The sequence below is a fragment of the Helicoverpa armigera genome, chromosome 24, assembly GCF_030705265.1.
Source record: "Helicoverpa armigera isolate CAAS_96S chromosome 24, ASM3070526v1, whole genome shotgun sequence".
Lineage (NCBI taxonomy): Eukaryota > Metazoa > Arthropoda > Insecta > Lepidoptera > Noctuidae > Helicoverpa > Helicoverpa armigera.
The window spans coordinates 4,738,316-4,762,654 of NC_087143.1; the positions used below are offsets into that span (position 1 = coordinate 4,738,316).

Sequence of the window (24,339 nt, forward strand, 5' to 3'; positions counted from 1 at the left end):
GGACAATATAATACTCTATTAATAAAAATACCAGATGCAAAAATAACTCAAACCCTAAATTAATTTTAATAATTCTCCGTGTTTTAATTTCTACAGACTGCTGTCAATTTTTATCATCTACCCTTTGTTTCATTCAGATTAAATGGATATAAGGGTGCATTACAACATAGATAACCCAACAGCCCTTTTAGAAATCGGTTTTAGATTGCCCCAGTAAATTATTTTTATTCTCAGGGAAATTAGAATGTTGGGTTCATTGAAAAGGGGAATTTTATATGGGTGCCAAATGAACGGTTTGAATTAACACATTGATTAAATATTGTGACGTTTCGAATTTTACCTTGTAACCTTAATTTTGCAATTGGGAAAATTGAGGAAGACCCAAATCGACGACAACAACGTACAAGGTGCAAACTGCTAAATGGTTCGAACTACGTACGCTGCAGCATAGTAATCTACACGTCGAAACCCATCGCCTAGTATAATTTTTTTCTTAAAATTTCACTTATTATAGATTTTAAAATGACGTATACAGTGCGATCTGAGTCAATAATCTGTAAACTAACACGAACACCATGCTAAGTGCCACATTGCACTGTACGCGATGTTTGCCATCTCACTCACTCGCGCGCACGGAGCGCAATGTGCCACATCGAACTCAGTTCGCCGTAGCTCGGCTAGGCAACGGTTGTGGTGGCGCTTCGACCGTTGCGTAAAAATATTACCTTGTTATTACGTTACTTTCGCCTCAATTTTAAGTTTTAAGTAAGATTTTTGTTGGATGTCATTCTGTCTACCAATTTATCGCAAATATAAGTTTGTTTATAATGACGGAGAAACGTGCGAGATGGTTGGAATCGTTAAAATCAGGGGCAAAAAGATCGGGTCCTGACTGCACCGAAACAGAGATAAATAAACCGGCCACAATAAATGGAGGTATGTAATATTTATTTCCATTTTCTTAATATTTTTTTGTTTATATGTTTAAAAAGGTATAAAATGTTCTATGTGACACATAGAACCACATACGTGTGAATAGTTATTTAATAAAACTACGTACACAGTACTATCTACCACTTAGAACTGTATACGCGTGAACTGTTTTTTAAAAGAACTGTGTATACGGGACTATCTAACACTTAGAACTGTTTACGTTACTATCATAGCTGTAGTTAACAAAGTACGTAAACCTATGTGCCACTTAGAATTGTTTACGTAATTTATTCAGTCACTTGGAACCATTTACCTTTTTGAATTTATTTTAACGACACTTTTAAAATAGTAATATCCCGTCGCTTTAAGTGCTAATTTAAATATAATATTGCTATGATGCTATGCTATGTGTACCTAATACAATAACTATGACAGATTAAGGTTTTATACGGGCAGTTTTGTTAATCTGGTTGCGGCTAATCCTTCTTTTATTCCTTGTTTACTTTGCATAACTTATATACAATTACGTACGTACGGTCAGCTGCAGAGAAATGGACCCTCCCTGAAGTACAAATATGTATGCAGCTATCTGCATAGGAGGATCCTTTTCTCTGCAGCTGAGTGTACCTACCCATATGCGCACTTTGTTAACCGCTTTGTACTATGTTGCTTTTAAAATGCATGGTATTTGACTTTCAGAGTCACCGCTAAGGATGGACAATGCGACATACGAAGAATTATACAGAACACTGTCAACTGCTTTTGATGAACCCGAAGATACGCATTCCCCTAATACAAGCAAATCTAGTCAACCTGAGAATCAAATCTCCATCCCATGTTACGTTGAAGATTCTGATTGTTATGATGAAGCTGAAAGTGTGTCTATAAGTATGAACGAGTTGCAGAGCAGTGAACATATAGAGTGCTGTATTAGTGAGACTGAAAATATTGACCCAAACTCTGAAAATGCAGCCTATACATTACACCCATTGCCATCCCTGTTAAAAAATACAGTTTCAGACAGGAAAGACAACCAAAACATTGATTGCATGAATACTAATCATTTTGAAAATATTAGAGATCCTTCGTTGAATGTCACTGCACCACCATCATCGGTTTTATTTAGTGAAATTACATACTCACCCCAGTCACTGAATGCATTATCATATAATAATAGTCCGTTGCCCCATGTCTTTCCTGAACTTAACAGTCCAATCAATTCCATAATTACAAACCCAATAAGCAGGCCCGGAAGTTGTGTAAACTTTAATAAGACACCAATGCCTTCCGATTCAAGTGACACTGAAACTGATTATTTTAGAAATAAAGTGTTAAAGAGAAAATTCTCCATAAAAAATTTCATTAAAAGAAAAGAAAAAACGTTAGGCCATCTCAAACATAAGCGACTTCGTTTGGATTCATCATCTTTGGAATCTTTAAACGAGACTGCGTTGAGTGATGAGTCAACCCATGTACACGAAAAAAAGTCACGCAAGGGTGTTAAAAAAACTAATCCTGGAAAAAAAAGAACCAAAAATGATAAAGCTTGGATAGATAACGTTCGAAAAGTGAGATGCAATTTAGGTGAAGCTTACGCGTCAAGGGATGGCACGTTGAGACAAGCAAAGGTAATGAAATCTCCTTGCAAATGTAATCTCAAATGCTATGAAAAATGCCCTGAGTTGCTAAGGAAAAAAATATTTGCTAAATACTGGTCTTTAGGGGAACACGTTATGCAATGGAATTTTATTGCAAAATATGTAAAAAAAATTGATAAACAGCGGCACACTACTAGTCCCTCCACATCTTCCAGACGTTCTTTTACGTACCAATATACTATGCCTGTTGGAAGTTCCGTAATCAAAGTATGTCAGGTTATGTTTTTGAACACTTTAGGTATCAGCAAAAAGATGGTTTATACATCGTTAGAAAAAGACCAAAGCGAATCAAAAATCGTAGATAATAGAGGCAGGCATGGCAAACATAAAACTGTGATAACTGATGCAATGATTGAGAACGTGATTCGTCATGTGAATTCATTTAAACCCGTTGATTCACATTTGATCAGAAAAGATTCTTCGCGAAAATATCTTGATCCTGATTTAAGTTTCACAAAAATGTTTCAATTGTATAGAGAGTGGTGTGTCGAAAAACAAATCACTAAGCGTGATACAGCAAAGTCAGTCAGACAATACCGGGGTATAACAAACACTCACATGAATATTGGATCTTTTATTCCAAAAAAAGACCAGTGTGATATATGTCACACATATAAAAATCAACGAAAACCATCTGAGAAGGAAACATCTGATTATGAAAACCATCTAAAAGAGAAAAGAATTGCTCGCGACCTCAAAGCCTCAGAGAAGACAGAATCTAGGAACAATTCACATGTTCAAGCTGTGACGTTCGACTTTCAAAAAGTTTTAAGTTGTCCATTTGGGGAAATCAGCATCTTTTATTATAAAAGAAAATTAGCCGTATACAACTTCACACTTTTTGAAATGGGTTCAAAAACTGGTAAATGCTACATGTGGCATGAAGCAACTGCTAAACGAGGTTCAAATGAAGTAGCTAGTTGCCTATACGAATACATTAATGAACAAGTTCAGAATAATAACGTGACTGACTTTAGATTTTGGTCTGACAATTGTACAGGCCAAAACCGGAATCGCATCGTGTTTTTCATGTATTTACACGTAGCCAAAAAGCTTAAGATCAAAATCAGTCACAAATTTATGGAGGTAGGTCATACCCAAAATGAGGGCGACTCTGTTCATGCTAACATTGAACGATCTGCCAAACGAAAACTTATTTACACTCCCAACGAATGGTATACCCTAGTGCGTTGGAGCAAAACAAATGAGCCGTCATATGAAGTATACGAGTTACAGCAAAATGAAGTATATGATTTCAAAGCACATTTGGACACAAAGGAATGGAGTAAAAACACAGAGAATGAAAAAATATCCTGGACAGATATTAAAGAAATATTTGTAGATTACACATCAGATGGACATGACCATACCGAAGATATAATATATTATAAAAACCGTTTGAGCCAAGAGAGATACAAGATTTTGAATTGTGGTATCCAAAATTGTACGCGGGTCACACGGAATACACAATCCGCATCAATAACAAGTGAAGAGGTGTTAGTTCCAGCTTATAATAAACCATTACCTTTGCCTGCATTAAAGGTCCGAGATCTTCAATATCTATGCAATAAAGGTTTAATTCCACAAAGACATCATAACTTTTTCAACTCATTTGATAAAAAAACTGATAATTCATCTGATTCTGCTGAAGATTAATCAATGTGATATATCGAGGTTCCTAAGTCAGAGCTGTAATTGACTCTTAACTGTAAGATTATTATTTCGATTATTTTTATCTATTCTTAAAAGATAAGTTTATATGATGGGTATGCCCTTTTGATTGTTATATACTTCTTAAGAATATTATTTTCATTTTGCTTTGTAGACAGTTTTTTTTTTTAGTTGCGTTTTCGTTTTTGAGACTTTTTATGTTTTAGTAAATATTTGTTTAAGTACATAATAATTTTAGATAATTTAGTCAGAAAGACTGATAATATAATTCATGTGATTTTAAAGTGAATATTAATCAATGTGATAAATTAAAGTGCAAATTAGTATTAGTCATGATCGAAGTTCCTAAGTCAGAGCTTTTCTTAACACTGCTTACAACTGATTTTTATTTTTTTTTGTGTATCTCTTTTGTAATGATGATACCACCGCTTGTATAATTATACTCTCTAGCTTGTTGAATTATCTCTTATCCTTAGAAGAATATGATTAATTAATAAACAACACAGTTATTATTAGATTGAAACATTGTTTTTTTTTTTCATTTTAATGTTATTTATGCGATAATTCTTTGAGTAAATAGGTACCTACGTAAGTTTGTAAGAAAGACTGTTAACTCATGTGATGTAGAAGATTAATCAATGTGATATTAACATATAAGGTAAAAAAGTAAAAAAAATATGTAAAGGTGCCCCTTTTTGCTCTCTGATTCCGTCATTAAGACTGAGTTTTAGTAAAACGTTTGTGAAATACATAATTAAGTACATTTTTTTAAATATATAACACATAAATTTTATGTTTTCTTTTATTTAGTACTTCCTACACGATTATTAAGTTAAAGCTTATAAAACGAATACGGTTCTATCTACAAAATGTGTCAAATTTCTAATATTATATATTTTTACAGAATCATAATGCAACTATCAATTAAATTAAAAATGGTGCGTTATTACAAAATAAAAATTAATCAAAATAATTGATTTAAATTCGATGACTTAACTCACACATAGAATCTTTTACAGTAAGTCGAAAATTATTTTTACTCAGTATAATATTCTAAGTCCCAGATAGACCTATATACGTAGAATTTATAGAAAAAAATGACCAAGTATAATGTTCTAAGTACCAGATAGAACTGCATACGTGTTTCTTAAAGAAAACTGTAACCAAGTATAATATTCTAACTGGTAGATAGAACCGTATACCCAACAATGAGCAAACACTTATACCTTAATCAGTGGTCTATCTGCATTTTCTCGAAAACTACAATTAAATTAAGTTATATGAAAATAAAAAAATCTATAAAATATAATTATAGCCATGTTTGCCAAATTCTAGCTTATTATCTTTAATACGAAAAAAGTTATAAGGATTCTACCTTTGTTATGCTCTACTGTAAAGTTGTCATTTTTCAATTAGAACCATATACGTTGTTGTCGTCGAAATATGCAATAGGTCTAAATGTTTTGCATATTTGTTTGTAACTCTTTGTCTACTGTTTAATTATTCCTTCATTTCAATTTTTTTGCAAAATGTCCATATTTAAGTTAATTAAATATGTCTTTAACATACACTACCGCATTAAAAACAACTCACTCAAAAACAGGTTCCATAGAATGAACAACACTAACACAAGTACCAAAGAGAAATTGAAATCCATCACACGACATATAGCATTGAATCCATAGACAGGCTTGAAACAATAGCTGTCAACAACAAGTTCAAAAGCCACAGGTAATACAATGTTCTGTAAAACCTTTGTGGCGTTGATTTTTTTATCTGTGATGGATGGGCTTAGATTAGGCCGTGTTTTGTTTTTTTTTCTTTTATATACTGAGTTTGAAAAAAGAATGGGTCTTTTATGTTTTTTGAATTTGTGAATATTATTTTTTGTTTTGTTTGGGGTTGTTTCTGCTGATAGAAGTCCACTGCTGGACTTAAGTTTTTTGATCATTTACTTTCCGGTTATTTAAGCTAAATCGTCTATCCTTCTGTGTGAGTGGGGGCTAATAAGAGTATAATGATAATTGTTTGAGTGACAAGGAATATATTGCATATATTAATACTTTATTGACACGAAGTCTGAATAACAATATACGTTTTACGTGTATAATTGTGCTGTTAAGACATTCAAACATATTTAATGTAAGCAGGATCAGATTTTGCACATTGAATTATTTCTCTTTATAAAGAGAACTTAAAAGACACTGGATATTTTTTTGCAAAAGTATCTTATTTATTAAAATGCCGATCGTAACACTAGAGTATATTTTACGCCTTATAGGTTTCCATTTTAAAATCCATTACAGATTTTAATGAGTCGTGAAATCTGAAAACAGGAATAAAACACAAACAAAATTATAAAGCTGAAGGTACTAAAGACGATATAATCTGCTTGCACCAAAATACACTCTTTTGCAAAAAAAACGGGCACCTATGCGAAATCTTAGTTTTAAGGACTTAACGTGTATTTCAAAGGGTTTTAATTATTGTAGTATGTTTCTAGCATCAAAAGAGTTAGCCGAGCATGCGTGAGAGTGTATTTTAAATTTGAATTTTGTACAATTGCTAAGAAACTGGTTAAACCTTGTTTTGGACTAATTGCTGGCAGAAAGTTCGTCGGGGTTTTGAAAAGTTTTTGAAGTGAATTTCAAGAAAATGATAATGCAGTTTTAATTAATGATTAATGTACTTTTTTTTTAGATCAAAACATTTTTGAAAAACTATGCGTATTTGATAAAATTTTCACCTGCTCTAAATGGGCTATGCTGATGATTGATGGCAATGTTAAGAGTTTCGGTATTTTAGTGTAAAGCGTTCTATTGTTTAAGTATTGTACCCACGTGTTTTAAAATATCGCTTTTTCATAAATAAACACTATTTAGAAGAGTATCAGTACCTTTGGCTGCGACAAAACCAATTTAAAGTAAGCAGTGCCGATCACAACCCTTCTCCTATCGGACTTTGACATTTTTAAAAGTCTTTAAATTCTACTAAATACAGAAAATAGCGCATAGACTGTGAGCACGAGGTCTTAAGGTCTCGTAATCGCTGATTTTTAAACAACCTTGCCTTTTGGGAAACTCCGTAGACCTCTGAAGATCTATGAGTCTGAGTGTTCAAATAGCGTGTTTTCATCCCACGGACATTTTATTAAATAAACTTGCCTACAATGAGATTTTCTGGCATCTGCAGCACTTTCCTGCTTAAATCATAACAATAATTGGCTATCTGCTCATTTCTTAAGAAACATACGTTTGGCCAATAATTTTGAATTTTTGACTCCCTTTCAGCTAAATCATCGTTTAGTAACCCGATACCTATGGAGTTATCGAGAGCTTCAACGGGGCAATAATTTGACTTTTTAGATAGCTTTAACCCTCCTCATCATTTTTCATGTGGTTAATTTTAACATTTATCACAAAATTTGGTATTTTTTAAATGTCAAAGTCCGATAGGAGACGGGTTGTGATCGGCACTGCTTACTTTAAATTGGTTTTGTCGCAGCCAAAGGGACTGATACTCTTCTAAATAGTGTTTATTTATGAAAAAGCGATATTTTAAACACGTGGGTACAATACCTAAACAATAGAACGCTTTACACTAAAATACCGAAACTCTTAACATTGCCATCAATCATCAGCATAGCCCATTTAGAGCAGGTGAAAATTTTATCAAATACGCATAGTTTTTCAAAAATGTTTTGATCTAACAAAAAAGTACATTAATCATTAATTAAAACTGCATTATCATTTTCTTGAAAATCACTTCAAAAACTTTTCAAAACACCGACGAACTTTCTGCCAGCAATTAGTCCAAAACAAGGTTTAACCAATTTCTTAGCAATTGTACAAAATTCAAATTTAAAATACACTCTCACGCATGCACGGCTAACTCTTTTGATGCTAGAAACATACTACAATCATTAAAACCCTTTGAAATACACGTAAAGTCCATAAAACTAAGATTTCACATAAGCGCCCGTTTTTTTTGCAAAAGAGTTTATTTATGTAATTTTTTTTACGTTTGAAGAGGGTCTTTGAATTGTAATATGGTGTGTTTTTATATTTATTTTTAAAATAAATTCAGTAATCCAGCTTGTTACTAGCTGCATAAAGTTACTTTTCCACCGGATGTATGCTATCCGGTCATGCTATGAAAATGTGATAGCTTGACTCTCACCGTTCCGACTCATACGTACGAAGAAGATGCGCAACCACTCGCGAAAAATAGCATAGCTTTTTGTGCACCAATGAATATGATTGGTGGATATCAAACGCATCCATAGTAACGTAGCATATTATCTCCAGAGAAAAAATTAAAGCAGCCTAAAAAATTTCGTTCAAACATTGAAGCTACGCTTTGCGCTTACTACGCCGTAGCTGAATTGCTACGGCGTAGCTGTCATCGTAGCATCTTGCTTATTTCCTTTTTATTTATTCTGAATGTATCATATTGTCTTGATGACAATAAAAATAATATAAAATGGAATATATTATGCAAATATGGTACACATGCTACGCAGTACATGCATTTCCACCCCATACTTAAGGCTTTTCACAATTTTATGGGGTCATAAAAAGCAACATTTAAAGGTTTAAACCATAAGACAGTAAGTGCCGATAAAACCATTGTTACTGCTGTATAAAACTCAACAGATACTCAGTTCACTCATTTCATTCGTTCATAAACGATTCCAATTGAATGAGAGTATATTCGTTTTATTTCTGTTTGTTGAATGTTCCTTTATATTTTTTGATTGAGCGAGTTTTTAAGCAGGAAATATTTGCGATGAAGTGACAAAACAGCTCGTTATAAATGTAACGTATATTTTCGCATTTTGTTTCATCTTGTTTTGGTTACATAATTTTATCGTATTGACTCTGAATATGTAATTGACATCGTTTAAACACTGATTGGCCGAATTTTGCCAGATAGTAAATTTTACTATTTCACGAGTGAGCGCATTCATAAAAGGCGATGACAGCTTTATTAAATAAACGGTTCTAAAATTAATGCTCCGTTATTAAATTATATAATTATTTACGCATCGAGAACGTTACTTGCGAAATTCACACTAGGCAGTCTGTACGATTTATGAAAAATCCTAACTTCAGACCATATAAAACCCACAATTATACCTACTGCGTGGTATGGACCTTTCTATGTCTTGATCGATTGATAAAAGTGGTTATAACTAAGCCACGAGCCACACCACACCTATACATAAAAATATTACCTTTCATAAAATTACTTTGTATTTTTAAAGCCTACCTCATAAAAGACAGCCTGTACTAAAAAGGTGCGTATATAGGGTAACGATGTTTTCTTTAGGTTAGCTGTGTAATTTTAGGCCTTTAACTGGCAACACTGAGGTGCCTACGTGTATGATGGCAACACCAACGCTTAACGATATATGCCGTTCCATATATCAATAGGGGTTGATACTGAAAAGCTTTCAGGTTAAGACCACTTAGTGACACTTTGATTTTCAGTATTGAATACTACAAAAAAACAAAGTGAACGGCGAAAGTGTACGACACTGATAAATTATTTCCCGTATCAAATTCCAAGTTATCAAAAATCTAATATTTGGAAAGAAGTTAGTTAAGATTATTATGTTACTACATATTTAAAATTGCCTTCTAAAAATACAGTCAAATCATATGCATATGTGTTACCAAGCATGTAAAATTTAACCTTCAATAAGCATAAAATATCTGAAAAGAATACTGAAATAACATAGGTACTATAATATTATTCTTGAAGACTAGAAAAACACGCATACACACGACATATAGGGCCTTACTACAAAAACTTTAAACCCTGTTTTACACTTGTCTAATAAAATTTTGGTTGCAAAATGAACCATATGTCAACGTCATAATTTGACATTTTTTTAGACAAGGTATAAACTGACGTTTAAAAGTTTTTGTGGTAAGACGGATACTGAAGAAAAATATTCTTCACTGAAGGTAGAATTAAAGAATAACATAAAACTGTGTCCATAGTCTTGTCTCATACATTTTATATGACAGAGTCGCTCAGCTAAATTGAGGTAGGGATAGAATAGTTCTTTAGACAGGTAAAGGTTAAGGCTAAAATAACAAAAGTTAGACTAAAAAACTTATACATATATTGGATGAAACGTGGATTATAATATATCTTATCTCTGACAGATTTCGTGGCTAAGTAACAGCCGAATGGGTCGATCGGACTAAAAAGCAACCGATACATAGTTGGAAAGAAGAAAAGGGAAGTGGTGCCAATATTAAGTCCACATTAAGGATTACAGAATATTTCCACGAGTTTGAACGAAAAATATATGTTAGCGATCCCCAAAAAGCTTTTAAACCTTCAAGGTTAATCTCACTTCCTTAAGAATACAATATAGTACAATACATACATAATTACAAGAAACTTTCCTTCATTACCATCGCAGCATACTGCCTCATTAAATTAATTTACTTTGCTAAATTCTTGTCATTGCACTCAAGAACGTACCTCTAAGTACGAGGAAACAACATTAGTCCTTGTTTTAAACACGGAGGAAATATGAGTGGAGATGTCATAAAGCTATGTTGCTACTTTTAAACAGAAACTCAAAAGTTACTATTTGTCCTCCTCTTCTTCATAGAGTCATTTTATAAAATATGTATTTTTGTATGTATGTATTATCTTTTGCTTTATATATGTATATATGTGTGTAATTTATATATCTTTACTATGTCCTTTTACACAGTCTATCTACCTACTTCTCTTTATTCTAACTCTCCTACTACGGGTCTGCTGGAAGAGATTTCGATTTAGAAATAAGCAGTACCTTTGTACTATTTCTATTCTATGTCTATTTCTTTTATATGTTCACTGTGTACATAAATTGTTAAATAAATAAATAAATAAATAAATAAAGCAGGTAGGTCAGGCGCCTTCTTGTAGGTCAAATAACGGTAGGCGTGACTAAAACAATCAGTTACTGTAAACTAACGAGGCCTTCGAGTTCCTTGACACATCTATCAATGATTGGTTTTAATTGATAGAAGATTTGGTTTTTACAAAAATGGGCGGTTTTTAAAGAAAGCATAGCTAGTAACGATCTTCATTTCCCGAACACCCGCGTTTTGTTGAAGCTACTTGCTTAGGAGATTGTCCTTTATGACATATCTGCTCGTCATTTTGTTCTCCACGATTTTGAGGCACTTTAGGGTCGCTACTCATTTACGTGCGTCTCTCGTTGAACACGTAGTGTTGTTAACACCGTGACATTTCTTAATCAAGGTCATGAGAACAGCCCTAGTGGATGATAGAGAAAAATCAGAAGGGAAACTTAAAGTACCTAATGTTGTGTTAGAGTAATATTTTTTTTAACTTTATGTATTAGTAAGAATAAAATATGAGATAAAAGCTTTTTCTTTATGATCTTATTATTGATCTAGCTCGTGTTTATTAAAAGTTACCTGCCACGGTTTTTTGCCATCAGTAGGTGGCAGCCTTAGTATTTAGACGTCAAATAACATGTACAATAATATGTACGATAGACATTTCAAACAACATAAGTACCTACATAATCTAATTTATGTCTTGGCTAAGACAAACCTGATATAACAACTGCTATTCTCTTACAAGAATTTAAAAAAAAAATAGAAAATAAATATTTCGGTCTAAACTAAACCTTCTGCCTCACACATTCCCACGCACAACTGTTGTGTGGTTTATTTTATACGAGGTGAATAATGCATGCGAGCGTTCAAGCTAAAGTGACGCGGAGGCAGTGTGCGTCGTGACATCACCGCATCATAGAAATTAGGCAAACGACAGTAGGAGATGATTTATTGCCGTTTTATTGCAAGCGTTTAGGAGAATTGTTCGTGGAATAAGAAGGATTAGGAGTGGGCTTGTTGAATTAGTTATTTAGAGAAACAAAAGAGTGTTAGTTAGGGACATAACGAATTTTTGTTTTGTAAAACATTTGAACGTCGATGTGGATTGAAATAATGTCACTTGTGAGATGAGAGCTGATAGAAAAGTTTGGGAGAAGAAAATATGGTATACTGAGCCCAAAATGATGGGATAAAGGCAATAGTATTGTCAATTACGACACAAAACAGTCTTACAGGAGTTGTAACAGATAAAAATGTTTTTTTCTTGTCATCACAAGATGACTTTTGTTATATCTTTGACAATAACGTTTACCTTTTCCAGAAGAATCTTTCAGGTAAGCCAAAACACATCGGCTGCCTTCCGAACATTAATCACTCTATACTCCACTTAGCTTAACTCGGCGTTTACCGCGCATAACTCGACATTAACCCACGTTAATAGTGTATTATCGTCATCTGCATAATAAGGCACCAGATACTGAGGCTATTCCGGTATAATGAGCCAAGTGGCCTTTTCAAATAAGTATTCCTAATTTGTCGCGGAATTTACATACACCAAAAATTACACAGGATAAAAATATTTGGTGAAAATTAGGTTAATTTACATAAGATTAACGAAGTTAATTAACACGTATTTTGAAGATAAATTATGTATGTAAAGCTGAGCTTGAAAAAATGTGGCAATATAAAAATACAATCTTCTCTTTGTCGAGTAAGTTTTAGTTATTCAGAGGGTAGACGTTCTTTATTAATAACACCGCATTTGTCTTGAAGAGCTAAGGAATTTGGCGAAAAATCTTGAGCTTATTCTTTAGCGTCAACTAAGTTTTCTTTTCTTAATTTTTATGTTACTGTTAAACAAAATACAAAAGAAATTAAAAGCACGTCCTTTAAATTGAGAGCAAAACTAAGCACAAACCGTAACTATTATCATATTAGTATTTCAGTACAACGTATCAAGATGTTTGACGTAATACGCGAGTAAGCTCACCGATCAGACTACCCACAACTTGCGCCCACATAACCACGGCCTTATCTCTCATACATTCACGACATGTTGCGTCACGTCACGCCACCAGTGAGCGAAGTACCTGTTTAATATGCTGTTTCAATACTGTACTCCAAGAACATTAGTATCAGTTAGATTCAGAATAGTACTGTTGTGTATTCAGGTCATTGAATGCATTACGTTAGTAATGTAACGTATGAGAATTCAGCTTTGGAGGAAATTTAAAAATGCTGTTTTTTGCTGGTTTTATTTTGCGGATATGGAGTGTCGGGTCGTTTTGAAGTTGGATAGAGTTTTTACTAAAATAGGTAATGGATACGCATACATTTTTTAGTTTGATATTAGTAATGGAAGAGCAGTCCAAGATATTATGATTTTAAGTTTGGAAAGACCACAGAGATAACACAAAAAGTAGGTAAAAGTGTTAACGATGAGTGAAAGTGAAATATTAAAGATGATCTAGAAACAACGGAGGTTCTTTCTAAGATGATTATTTGTTAAAGAGGTATAGAAGAAGGAACGTGCTGTGCCATATTCAAATGGCATTTAAAAAATAGAATAATGGTTTTCAGGGATTGTTATAATACAAACAAAAAGTTACGACTAACCCAAAGAAGACTGACTTAAACATTTATCAACAGTGATGTAGTCACTAATTAGCCAAACAACCCCACAGGAACAAACATCACAACAAAACCGATTCCCAAATTGATATCAACCGTAATAATTCGCTTACCATTTCCTGATCCAAAAACATAAATCGGCTTACATTTCAACAAAACCACGAACGGTTCTAAATCAAACCGGCTAAGCATTACATTGATAAAAACGTATCTCATTCCGTATTCGGTATACGAGTCGACCAACAGAGGTATTGATTTCGGCGGCGACAGCGTAAATCATGATCATTATGGTGAACTGTTGAAAAGATAATGTATTAACGAGTATTTTTAAGTAGCTTCTAAGATTATTTAAAATAAGATGCTTTTCGCGTGTTTGCTGAATGCGCAGATCAATCTTCTAATTTCATATTAGCGTAATAAAGTTAATTTTGTCCATAATTAGTGCAAAAGTTATAAGTAAATATACTATATACCTCTAAGGACTTTCATCAACATTATAACTGAATTGACCAAAAATATTGACCTGATATCACTTTTAACACAACAATGACAAAAATAGACACATCTATAACTTAGAGGATGTGGAGGTAAATCGCAGGAAAAAACATTAGCTCCTTTTTCCTGGTACGTGAATTATTCCCCACAGTAAGCACATACATAACCACGTTGACTAAATGACAGAACATATAGACAGTATTTGTCAAAGACAACAGAATACATAACAAAGTTCAAACTCAAATATGTTAAGAAACCGCTTCCCATTCAAATTGACACCTCCGCGACTGAGATAAATTAAAAGGTCTTAAGTCAACCTCTACTTAATCTCGCCTTATGTCTTAGAGAATGTTCGAGATTAAAGCAGATTATTGAATCAACAGTATGTCTATATTTAGTTTGCTAAGCACGTCGTGATCTCAATCTCATAGATTGTACGGGATTAGAGTCTTTGTACGTAGTGAATGATGAAAACTAAGGTGGATGTGTAGAAGTACATCGATGAAGGCTAAATAGTCATTAAAATTGGGTAATTTGGAAATATGATATGTACGAATAAAACTATAGAGGTCAGATAGTTGTAACACACTGGTACTCGGCTGCATCTGGTTAGACTGGACGCCGACCCAACATTGTCGGGAAAAGGCTTTGGAGATCATGATGATGAAGTAATAAAAAACACACACAACAAATAATAAAACATTAACACATATGTACTGCACTTTCTAATGGTTAATGAATATACCTGACAATGTTTTTTAAATAATAGAAAAGTTGAACTCGCAAAGAGAGCTCCTAAACTAGTGGATTTTTGCTTTTGCAAGCGACACAAACATAAACAACTGACAGTTAAGGTTCGAACGGTCACGCCCAAATAGGTGGTTAAAATGCTTTTTAAATATGAGCATAGTAGCTGTAAAACTACTCCTCTGAAAAACAAACTAAACTCAACTAAAACGGATAATAAGCTGATACGAGCATAAAGTTCAAAGACGCATAACATGCATTGTTCACCAAGTTTGACGTATGAAACATGTTCTATTTCTGTGAGGACTCGCCTGGGACATGACGGGGAATTGAAAGAATCTTCAACACAATCTTAGAACTAAGGGCTAGAACAAAAGATGGCTGCGCTTTGTTTTTGCAAGGCTTTCTGTATCGCGGTATTGTGAAATGAGATGATGAACAATGGATGTGGGTATATTTAGTTGTTTGAGAGTCTGTTTTTAAATGAGGAATATTATAACCGATAACGAATATTAAGTTACTGAATAAATTGGGATACAAATCTCACGAGGGTCAACGACATTTCTATTTCCATTTTCCGATATACACAAAAACCTGTGTGTTTATTGTAACCATGTCTCCATTCACATCATAGGTACATATAAGCTTCATAGACATACGAGTAAACCGACGTTAGATACATTTATTGTCCAAAAATAAATCTACCATTTCCAAAGGCTATAAAAAGGACACAATACTAACACAAACTATTCATAGACAACAAAACAAAAAAATCATCAAATCACAATGTCAAATCCACAGTTCCAAATACGAAAAAAAAAACAAAAACTAAATTCCAAATTCGAAATCATCACGCATCGCCACGTGACACGAAAATGGAACGTCATGTCGATGTAGATAGATATTTGATGTAGGTGAATGCGTGAAATATTATAGCGCAATGGATCTGACAAGCGTGTAAGACAGGTAAGGGAATCTAGTCTAAACGTGATGGGTAGGTTAATGTAAGCAGCTGTTTGTGACAGTTATTCAGCTGGATTAAGGCGGTAGAGGTAAGGAGGTTGGTTGTTTTGAATTAAGAGAGCTTTAGCTACCCATAACTGAATCCAAGTCTCTTCTTTTGACTGTTCAGCTAGCAAGCTACAATATTTTTTCAAGTCCGCAGAGCTGCCTTTTATTCACTTTCAATCTTGTTGAAAAGAAGGTGTTAAGACCAATACAATGTATTATTTAAATGCTTCAATAATATACCTTTTAAATTAAAAATAAACACTCATTACTAGTTGCTGATTTTAGATTATCTATGCAATTATTCAAGTACATAATGTAACTGCTTGTTATATTTGCACTCTTTATTTTTAAACTAAACAATTACAAAAATTACTGATAAAAAAATATTAACATTATAATAAATTCATCATTTGCGATGGCAAAAATTATTCATCAACATTAACATATTCATGAATATTATTAAAAAATTACACACGATTCATGTCCGATTCGAATGTAATAACTTTATTAATGGTTGACATATCGTACGAATTAATTATAAAGAATCACCCATGGAAATAAAATTAAAAATTCAGCAATACCTACTTCATTTTCTCAACTTTTTCAAGGGGCTTAATTAGTGAATCCTTGCAAAATATTTGGCGGTAATTTTTCACAACTATTTATTTATTGGACGTGCATTTCATTTTATACTGGATTATAAAATTACTGGCCTCATGAGTCCTGCTTGAACCAACTATTTAATTTAGTTAATATTCTTCAAGTACATCGTTATTAATTCAATCACTAGACTAGAACTCCAAAGCGATATAATTCTAAAAAAAGCTGCTTACAGAAATTTACTATATTCCTTTTTTATTCTGTAACAAGGTTGTATTGTATTGAAATTCTATCAGTTAACCCTAAGGGTCAATTCCCACTGAAAGAGCAGCGGCCGGCAGCGGCCGTAAGAGCACGGAAAATGTAAGAGCGCGGCGCGATGCGGCGCCGCGCGGCCCGCCGCGCTCACGCTCAATCCCTTGCAATTACGGCCGCTGCCGGCCGCTGCCGGCCGCTGCTCTTTCAGTGTGAATTGACCCTAATGGCTGGGGTATCACAAAACTGTGCGATTGGATATTTTGGCGTGCAATAAACCCCTTGACACATTTTCGGTTCCAACACCTTGCAATTGCCAAAATATTTTCAAATTTATATATACGAAGTTAGAGTTGAAATTTGCTCGCAGTGCAAATGACGAAATTCCGAACATGAATGTGCAAGGTTTTTTCGTTAATTTTGTACGTTTGTGGTGTATGGAAACAGGATCATATCTGGCATTTAGCCATTTATATCAGATGTTATATTGTGAATCAAAATGTTGTTGAAACGTGAATCTATTTGTGTTAACACCTCGTTTGATACTGTTTATGAATGTCGGTGTTTAAAATGATTTTTGATATTTAATGCTTTTCAATGTTGGAGGCATGAATGAGTGATGATAGGTAATAAAAATTTTAGTTAAATTCTGAGTAAAACTATTATTTATTTGGTTGAATTACATTTTGTTGCAATTGTGAGAAACATGGAGTTCTAGCATGCCTATATAGTTTACTGATACAGCTAATGAAATAAAGATGTATTTGTTGAAGTTTAATTCATATCCCAGTCTAGTTTCAAGAACTTTGCATGTTCTAGAATTTACAGCGAACAAAATATTCGAAACATTTTGAACCCTTCCTACGCTCTTAAGAATATTCAAATGAATATAATAAGCCTTACGTAAATAAATAATTTCGGAATAAGATTTCATTCCAAAATATTTTCAATTCCGTTCCCGAAAAATAAGAATATTACTGAAACTGTATTTACTCAAAGAATATTATAATAATTATGCTATAAATCTTAGCAGGCTCTTGATATTTTAATATATTACTGTCACAAGGATATCTTATTATGTATGTGCTAAGAGTCCGTGAAACATGGACCCTAATTTTAATACGAAATGTGGAGAAAATAGGGCTGCTAGTAAGATGGAAGTCTGATTTTGATGATATATTAAATTAAGATGCCTTTCGTATTAGAGACAATGTTATTTTATTCAGTAGTTTGGTGTGTGAAAGCTTGTGGAAAGGTAAAAGTCACATGGGTCGATTGATCATAAGATTCTTCTTCTTTCGTGTCGATGACATGTCTTATAGTGAGACTACACTTTGTCAGCCCAATTTATCATAAGATTAAGCAACACGTTTAGAAAGTGGACAGGTTATCCACATAAAACGTTGGTACTAAACTGAATCCAGTTAGACTGAAACAGACTCCATCATAGTTGGGCAAAGACAACAATCAATTTACGTACCGTTTACCTACTAAGTGTACCTATTTAAAATTCAGTACTTAATATTCTAAAGTCATACCTAATATCCAAAGATGTATTCAAACCGTCGCTTCAGGAAGACCAATGTCATACCTACAGTTATTGAACAGAACCTTTAATTGGATTACCATCTATCTGGATCAAAGGCGGATAACTTTGCTAGACTAGACTTGAATATTCAATTCAATTTCACGGCGAAGTAAGCTGATCAACTTAATTATACATGTTTCAACAAGTTTCCTTCATCATCTGTCTGGAATTTTCTTAGGTATGCTGGGATCAGTTTTCAGTCTAATACCCGACCCCTTTAATAAAGAAACCACTATTTTTATTACGAATGAGAGTTATTTTACATAGGCTTCATAAGCTAAGCAATTTTCTAGCAGTGTTGACAACCCAATGACTCTCTTAGTTAATTACATTACATGATACTCCTTCGGAAGACTGGCCTGAGATTCTGGTATCTGATTAGGATTGCAAGTGCCACAAAAATATAAAAGTGATTTGGACAATGCTTGCCCTAATTCTTGAGGGGCAAAGACATTTTCTTATGGCAAAGACATTTTATTATTCAAGGAGAAACACAGTCTAATCTTCATCAAGGGACTCCTAACAAACTTACCATACATCATGGTATTTCTGAGTATAAAGACAACAGAGAATTAATTCTACGACCTATATTTTTCACTTACGTCATACATACATACATCAAAAAAAATCTTAGTACAAAAATTTCAGCTTTTACCTCCTCGTACGAATTTTGGACGGACTGTTCAATTTTTCACGCTTTATTAGGTAGCCCTGGGCTGACCCTTCTAATTTGGTAGCCGGTGCTACCCTCTTTTATACATTTAGAACTAGTTTGCCAGTTCTCACACGTAATTCTACCCCTACTATTTACTTAGTTGCTCGTGCGTTAAAATTAAGTTCTTGTATGTAGTTTCCCTTTTTATCTTCAGGCTCCATGTTTGCTTTTAGCTATTTAGAGTCTTTATTTGTTTTTAGAATTATACTTTTTAGTTTAATTACATTTCTGCTCTGGTATCGTTCTTTGCTGTGTTAGTATATCCATCTATTTATGGAGGGTGTTTGTTTGTTTCCAGTATATTTACTCACATCTTTTCTATATAATTCGCGTAATTATTTTCAGTACTTATGCTGTACCTGATTTCATCAAATTCGATTAAGAAGTCCCACCATAATAAACAGATAAGCTTACTACCGTATTAACAAAAGGTATGGATAACAGAACCTCATCCGAGAAATATTGGTTGGATTATCCTGTTATCGTGGAGATCCTTAAAAAGAGGCTTAATAATAAATTGTGTCGGTATCAAGGCGAAACTCATCTCCTATACAATCAAATAAATAATGTCTGACACAAGAAATGGTTTTCCCGTTAATGCTCTTGAGGTCACATCAATCTGTACTGAGGTGATATTATATTTTATTCATTCTATCTTATTTGATGGGTGACCTTGACTTCCTCACCCATGTCTTTATTTATTTGTAGTTTTTAAATAACCATTTTTTTAGTTTTCTCTTTAGAAACTCTGCATTAATTTGGTTTGACGACATTAGAATATAATTTATGTCGACCACACTAATATTATAAAGATCGGAGTGCTATCTGTGCACTGTGTATGTGTGTATATTTGTTGAAATAATATCTATGCTTCTTTGGGGTCTATTTTTGAAAACTTTGAAACCCGAAAAAAAAACCTTAGCAACAGTATACGATATGGTTATAAAAGTGCTTTTCTATCCTAACTTGCATCTACATACACTTAGTCCTGTTTGTATACAGGAGATAGAACACACACAACGATCCAAAACACTTTCACAAAAAAGTATGGCACACAAGCTGTATATTCTTATCCAAACAATACACGTGTCTAAACCCTATCCCAAAAATCTACAAATCGTTCCATAACAACGAGGTTGGCAGACGAAATTAATTCTACGAGCAAAGAAAACAGCCATATACACCAATATACAGACATCCCTTGACGGCAAGCAATCAACTCTTCCTAAATTAATATTGACAGTTGTATTACAGAACACTAGAGGTTTAGCCGACATTACCGAAGGGATGACTCAGTAATTGTTTACACAATTATAAGGTCATTATTGAGTTTTTCGTTCCGGTTTACAGTTTTGGAGTTGTGTTTTATATTGACGACTTGGTGAGTTTTATTGGAAAAAAAATAAACCTTATTGGGTCTCTGGGTATGATTTATTACCTACTTTTTGGTTATTATCTGCCAAGTTTTGTCACTACTGTGTTGGAGTTGGCTTATATTTTACTAACTGGAGGCAGCTTTCTAATGCTGTACATGGAGCGACCTAAACCCATAAATATTTTTAGTTTCGGATATGTTGCGGCTTTTCTGCGAGCAAGACATTTAATTTCCCACTTGGTGCTGTGTGGTGGTGATACCACCACCAGGCGGTATCTAGAGCCTCGTCCGTATTTCAGCTGAGAGCACCACGGGCAGGTGAGGTTAGTAATAGGGGCAGGACAATGTTAGTTTGCCCCCTTGATTTGTTTATCGAAATTCAATTACCAGATCATTATCTATACATCCTTTATTAGACAAACACATTAAGCTAGCATGAAACCTAGGATTAAATACAACAGTTAATTAAGTAATATAGATCTGTTCCAATACGTTATGTAAAGCAAACAATCTCTTGTTAATATAGGCGAGGTTAATTAAGCTGTTATGTTGTGTTATGATATTCAAAGTCAATATTTTTGTGCAAATCTCAATACACGAACGGATGCGACGCGGATTGAAATGGAAAGAATAATATTTTCACAACGTAAACTGCAATGTTTTCCAGTGTTTTTACTTTTATCTTGAAAAAGTATATATGGACTACGATTCATATAGTTATAGACAGTGGATTATAATATGTAGTTCTTAGTATTTCTAAAGATTTCAATATTCATCATTTCTAGAGTTCATAAAAAATATATATAGTAGTTTTGTGATGAAAACGTATAATGCCTGTGAACACTGGGATAGCGATAAAACTGTCTTTACCTAATATAGCCTATATTTATAAGGCTAATGAGATTGTTTGAACACCCTAATCTCAAGAGCTACTAGTCCAATTTTAAACTAAAAAAAAAAAAGAAGTACCTTTTGGGTCCAGGTAAAACTGTTAGTAAAAATGAATACGAAGAATAAAAATGCTTTAAATTGCGAAGAGCACAATGCTTTACGACCACACAAATAGAAGTACTACACTGGATTAAGACGTGAATATACCATCTTAGTGGGATCGTAAATTCACTGGTGACTTAACACTGACCAAACTTAGCTAGTATATTTAAACCGAATGTGGTTAAGTGGTTTTCACATGTAACAGAACTACCCTTAGAATTAATAAGATTTTAAAGCTTAAGCAGCATAAATTGAATTAAATGTTTTATGACATTTCGTCCCCAAATTGTCTCGCAGATTTTACCTACTCACTCTTTTGTACCCAAGCATATCACAAAAGTTGTGCAATAAATAGACCTAAGCAATCTCATGAGACAAAATCAACAACGTTCTCTCAATGATTAAATGAAGACTTTTCAGAACAAACACAGCGTAATCCAAAATTCCAAGTAAAATTGTTGAGTAAAAGCCTCTGACGACGCACCAATTACCAAGCAAATACATTACAGAGAGCACAGGGGTTGTTTTTGCAATCTATCCTTCTTTCAATTAACCTAATTGGTCGGAAAATTCAGAAGTGGTTGGGAACAGACTAATTTATTTAAGGGTCCAAAATTTTTATCCAAATATAGCATCGGATGGAAAATAATTTAATTTGAGTTTCTCCAATTGTAATTTAATATTCTTTTCTCTTTGTTCGAAGATAATTATAACTTAGGTAAAGCAGGAAAACTGTGCCTAAAAATAAATAATTGAGTTGCGGAAAAAACAATATAAAAATCCTTAATTACTGAACGATTTCCTTTTTGTGTTATCTCTATTACTTTTATCTTTTGTAAAACAAAATACTTCTGCTTATAAAAATGTCCATTGAATAAAATCCCTCGCATTTTTTATTATTCGAGCTAAAACTCTTTGCCTTTGTGGCATCACTTTGTCCGATTTTTTCATAATCTGATCCCTCAGCTTTTACTAAAACCCTGTTTTACATCTCAGTTAGGCCTTGATAAATCATCTTAAATGAACCGCCCAAGATCGCCTTTGTAAAATTTCGTACCCCGATGATTATCTCTAAGAAAATTATTCCGGGCCTTTTTACGTCTAAAACGAATTACAACAGGATAATACTCGTTCAACGTTTTATACAAAACTTCCAACAATATATCTTGAAAGTTACTTAAAATGAGAGCAATTTAACGAAACTTTGTTCACTATGTTATCGGCTAAGACATTGCTGACAAAATTTATACAATCACTATTAATATCTCGGCGAGTAAAAGCAATGTTTTGTAACAAAAGGGAATCTTGTTTGTTTGTTAGATTTGTCGGAGGAAGTTTTATAGTCCTGACGAAGAAATGGGCATTATTCTTTCTGAGCGTTTTGTGTCGAATTGTTTTTTGCGTTGGGTCGTCGAGGACTCGAGTCAAACAACCGTGATGAAGTTCTTTGAAATATTTATGAACATCGATTCAATATTAATGTGGCGATGAAAACCCCGTCGGGTGAATCGTAAAATTTAAATTTCTGTGACGGTGTCGGTAGATATTGGTCGCGGGGAGTCGTAAACAGCGTAACTACGACTCACTCGATACTCGATGGTTTATTGCATTCCTTATTGGACTACAGACCAGAATATAGAAATCAATGAATATAATTTAAATAGTGAAATTAACAGATTCAGCTTCTGAAGCCAGTTGATTCAAAAAGATAGGCAAAATCCACAGTATTCATGAACCCATGAACTTTAAGCATCATTTTACCTTCAATTCGGTAGGTTAGTGGGTTCCTTTTGTACTCTATTCAAATAGCATATTAATATTCCGTAAACTGACACTATGCCACCATAATAATCAAGATCAACATCACTTTTGATCTAAATATAAACACGTGAACAAAACAAACCTTATATTTACATTAGATTTTCTTGGAACGCAATGACAAAAATTATGTGAGAAAGCAATTACGTAAGCCCCATCTCTTAGATTATTGTTTCCTATAAACTGATTACAATCACGACTTGTACTTTTCCAGATTTATATGATAAAACACCTCTCTATTCTGTAGGCACGTATCTAAAGGTAATAAATCTTGATAGTTATGACTTTGAAAAATGCGTCTAGAGTAAATGTTAATCCAGTTACTTAATCAAATTTAATTATTATTTTAAGCAGCATTATGTTTATATATATTTTGTATATAGTATTTTATTTTTAGTTTTGTATAAAGATAAGTAGTTTAAGTTTGTATATATGTATAGTGTGTACATTGTAGAAATAGATAATAAAAAGGATAAATAAATAATGTTATAAACAGAAATTATATATATTTTAAGCAGTAGTTTATTTGTTTAGTGTGTATTTTCGTAAAAAGTCCTATCAAGATTTTTTACCTAAGTTAAGTGCTTCCTCAGTTTTAGTATACATAAATGAGACTTGAACTTTAATGAAACAGTGCTATGCCCATTTCCCAACTTTCGAAGTCCAGTGATTTTCTCGACAAATCGGTGCTTCAAGCAAGCGTCAAAACAAAAATGTTATTTTCGCAGAAAAATGTTTGTTTTCGATTAAGTTAGTTATACTTATTGTTTGTTTTGATGTCTGGCGTAATTTATCTGAACAACGTGCCGTAACGTGTAGTAATGACCAAATAGAATAATGTTACTGCTAAAGATCGAATATTGGTTGATCTTAGGTCTTACCAGCACGAATTGGTACTTAAATCTAAAGAGATGCTTAAGGACATGCAAATTTTTACGCGTGACAGTTAGCACATATAGATTTTGGTTCTT

The 24,339-nt window shown here is 33.3% G+C and overlaps 2 protein-coding genes across 2 annotated transcripts in view; one reads left to right on the forward strand and one right to left on the reverse strand.

Moving 5' to 3' along the window:
* LOC126056624 (zwei Ig domain protein zig-8) overlaps positions 1–24,339 on the reverse strand; it is a 123,203-nt gene that overhangs the window by 45,781 nt on the left and 53,083 nt on the right. The gene's annotated exons all lie outside the window — the stretch shown is intronic.
* LOC126055792 (uncharacterized) lies at positions 389–5,125 on the forward strand. The gene is made up of 2 exons (XM_049846415.2): positions 389–936; positions 1,633–5,125. The coding sequence occupies exons 1-2, from the start codon at positions 828–830 to the stop codon at positions 4,245–4,247; spliced, it is 2,724 nt and encodes a 907-aa protein (XP_049702372.2). The 5' UTR covers positions 389–827; the 3' UTR covers positions 4,248–5,125.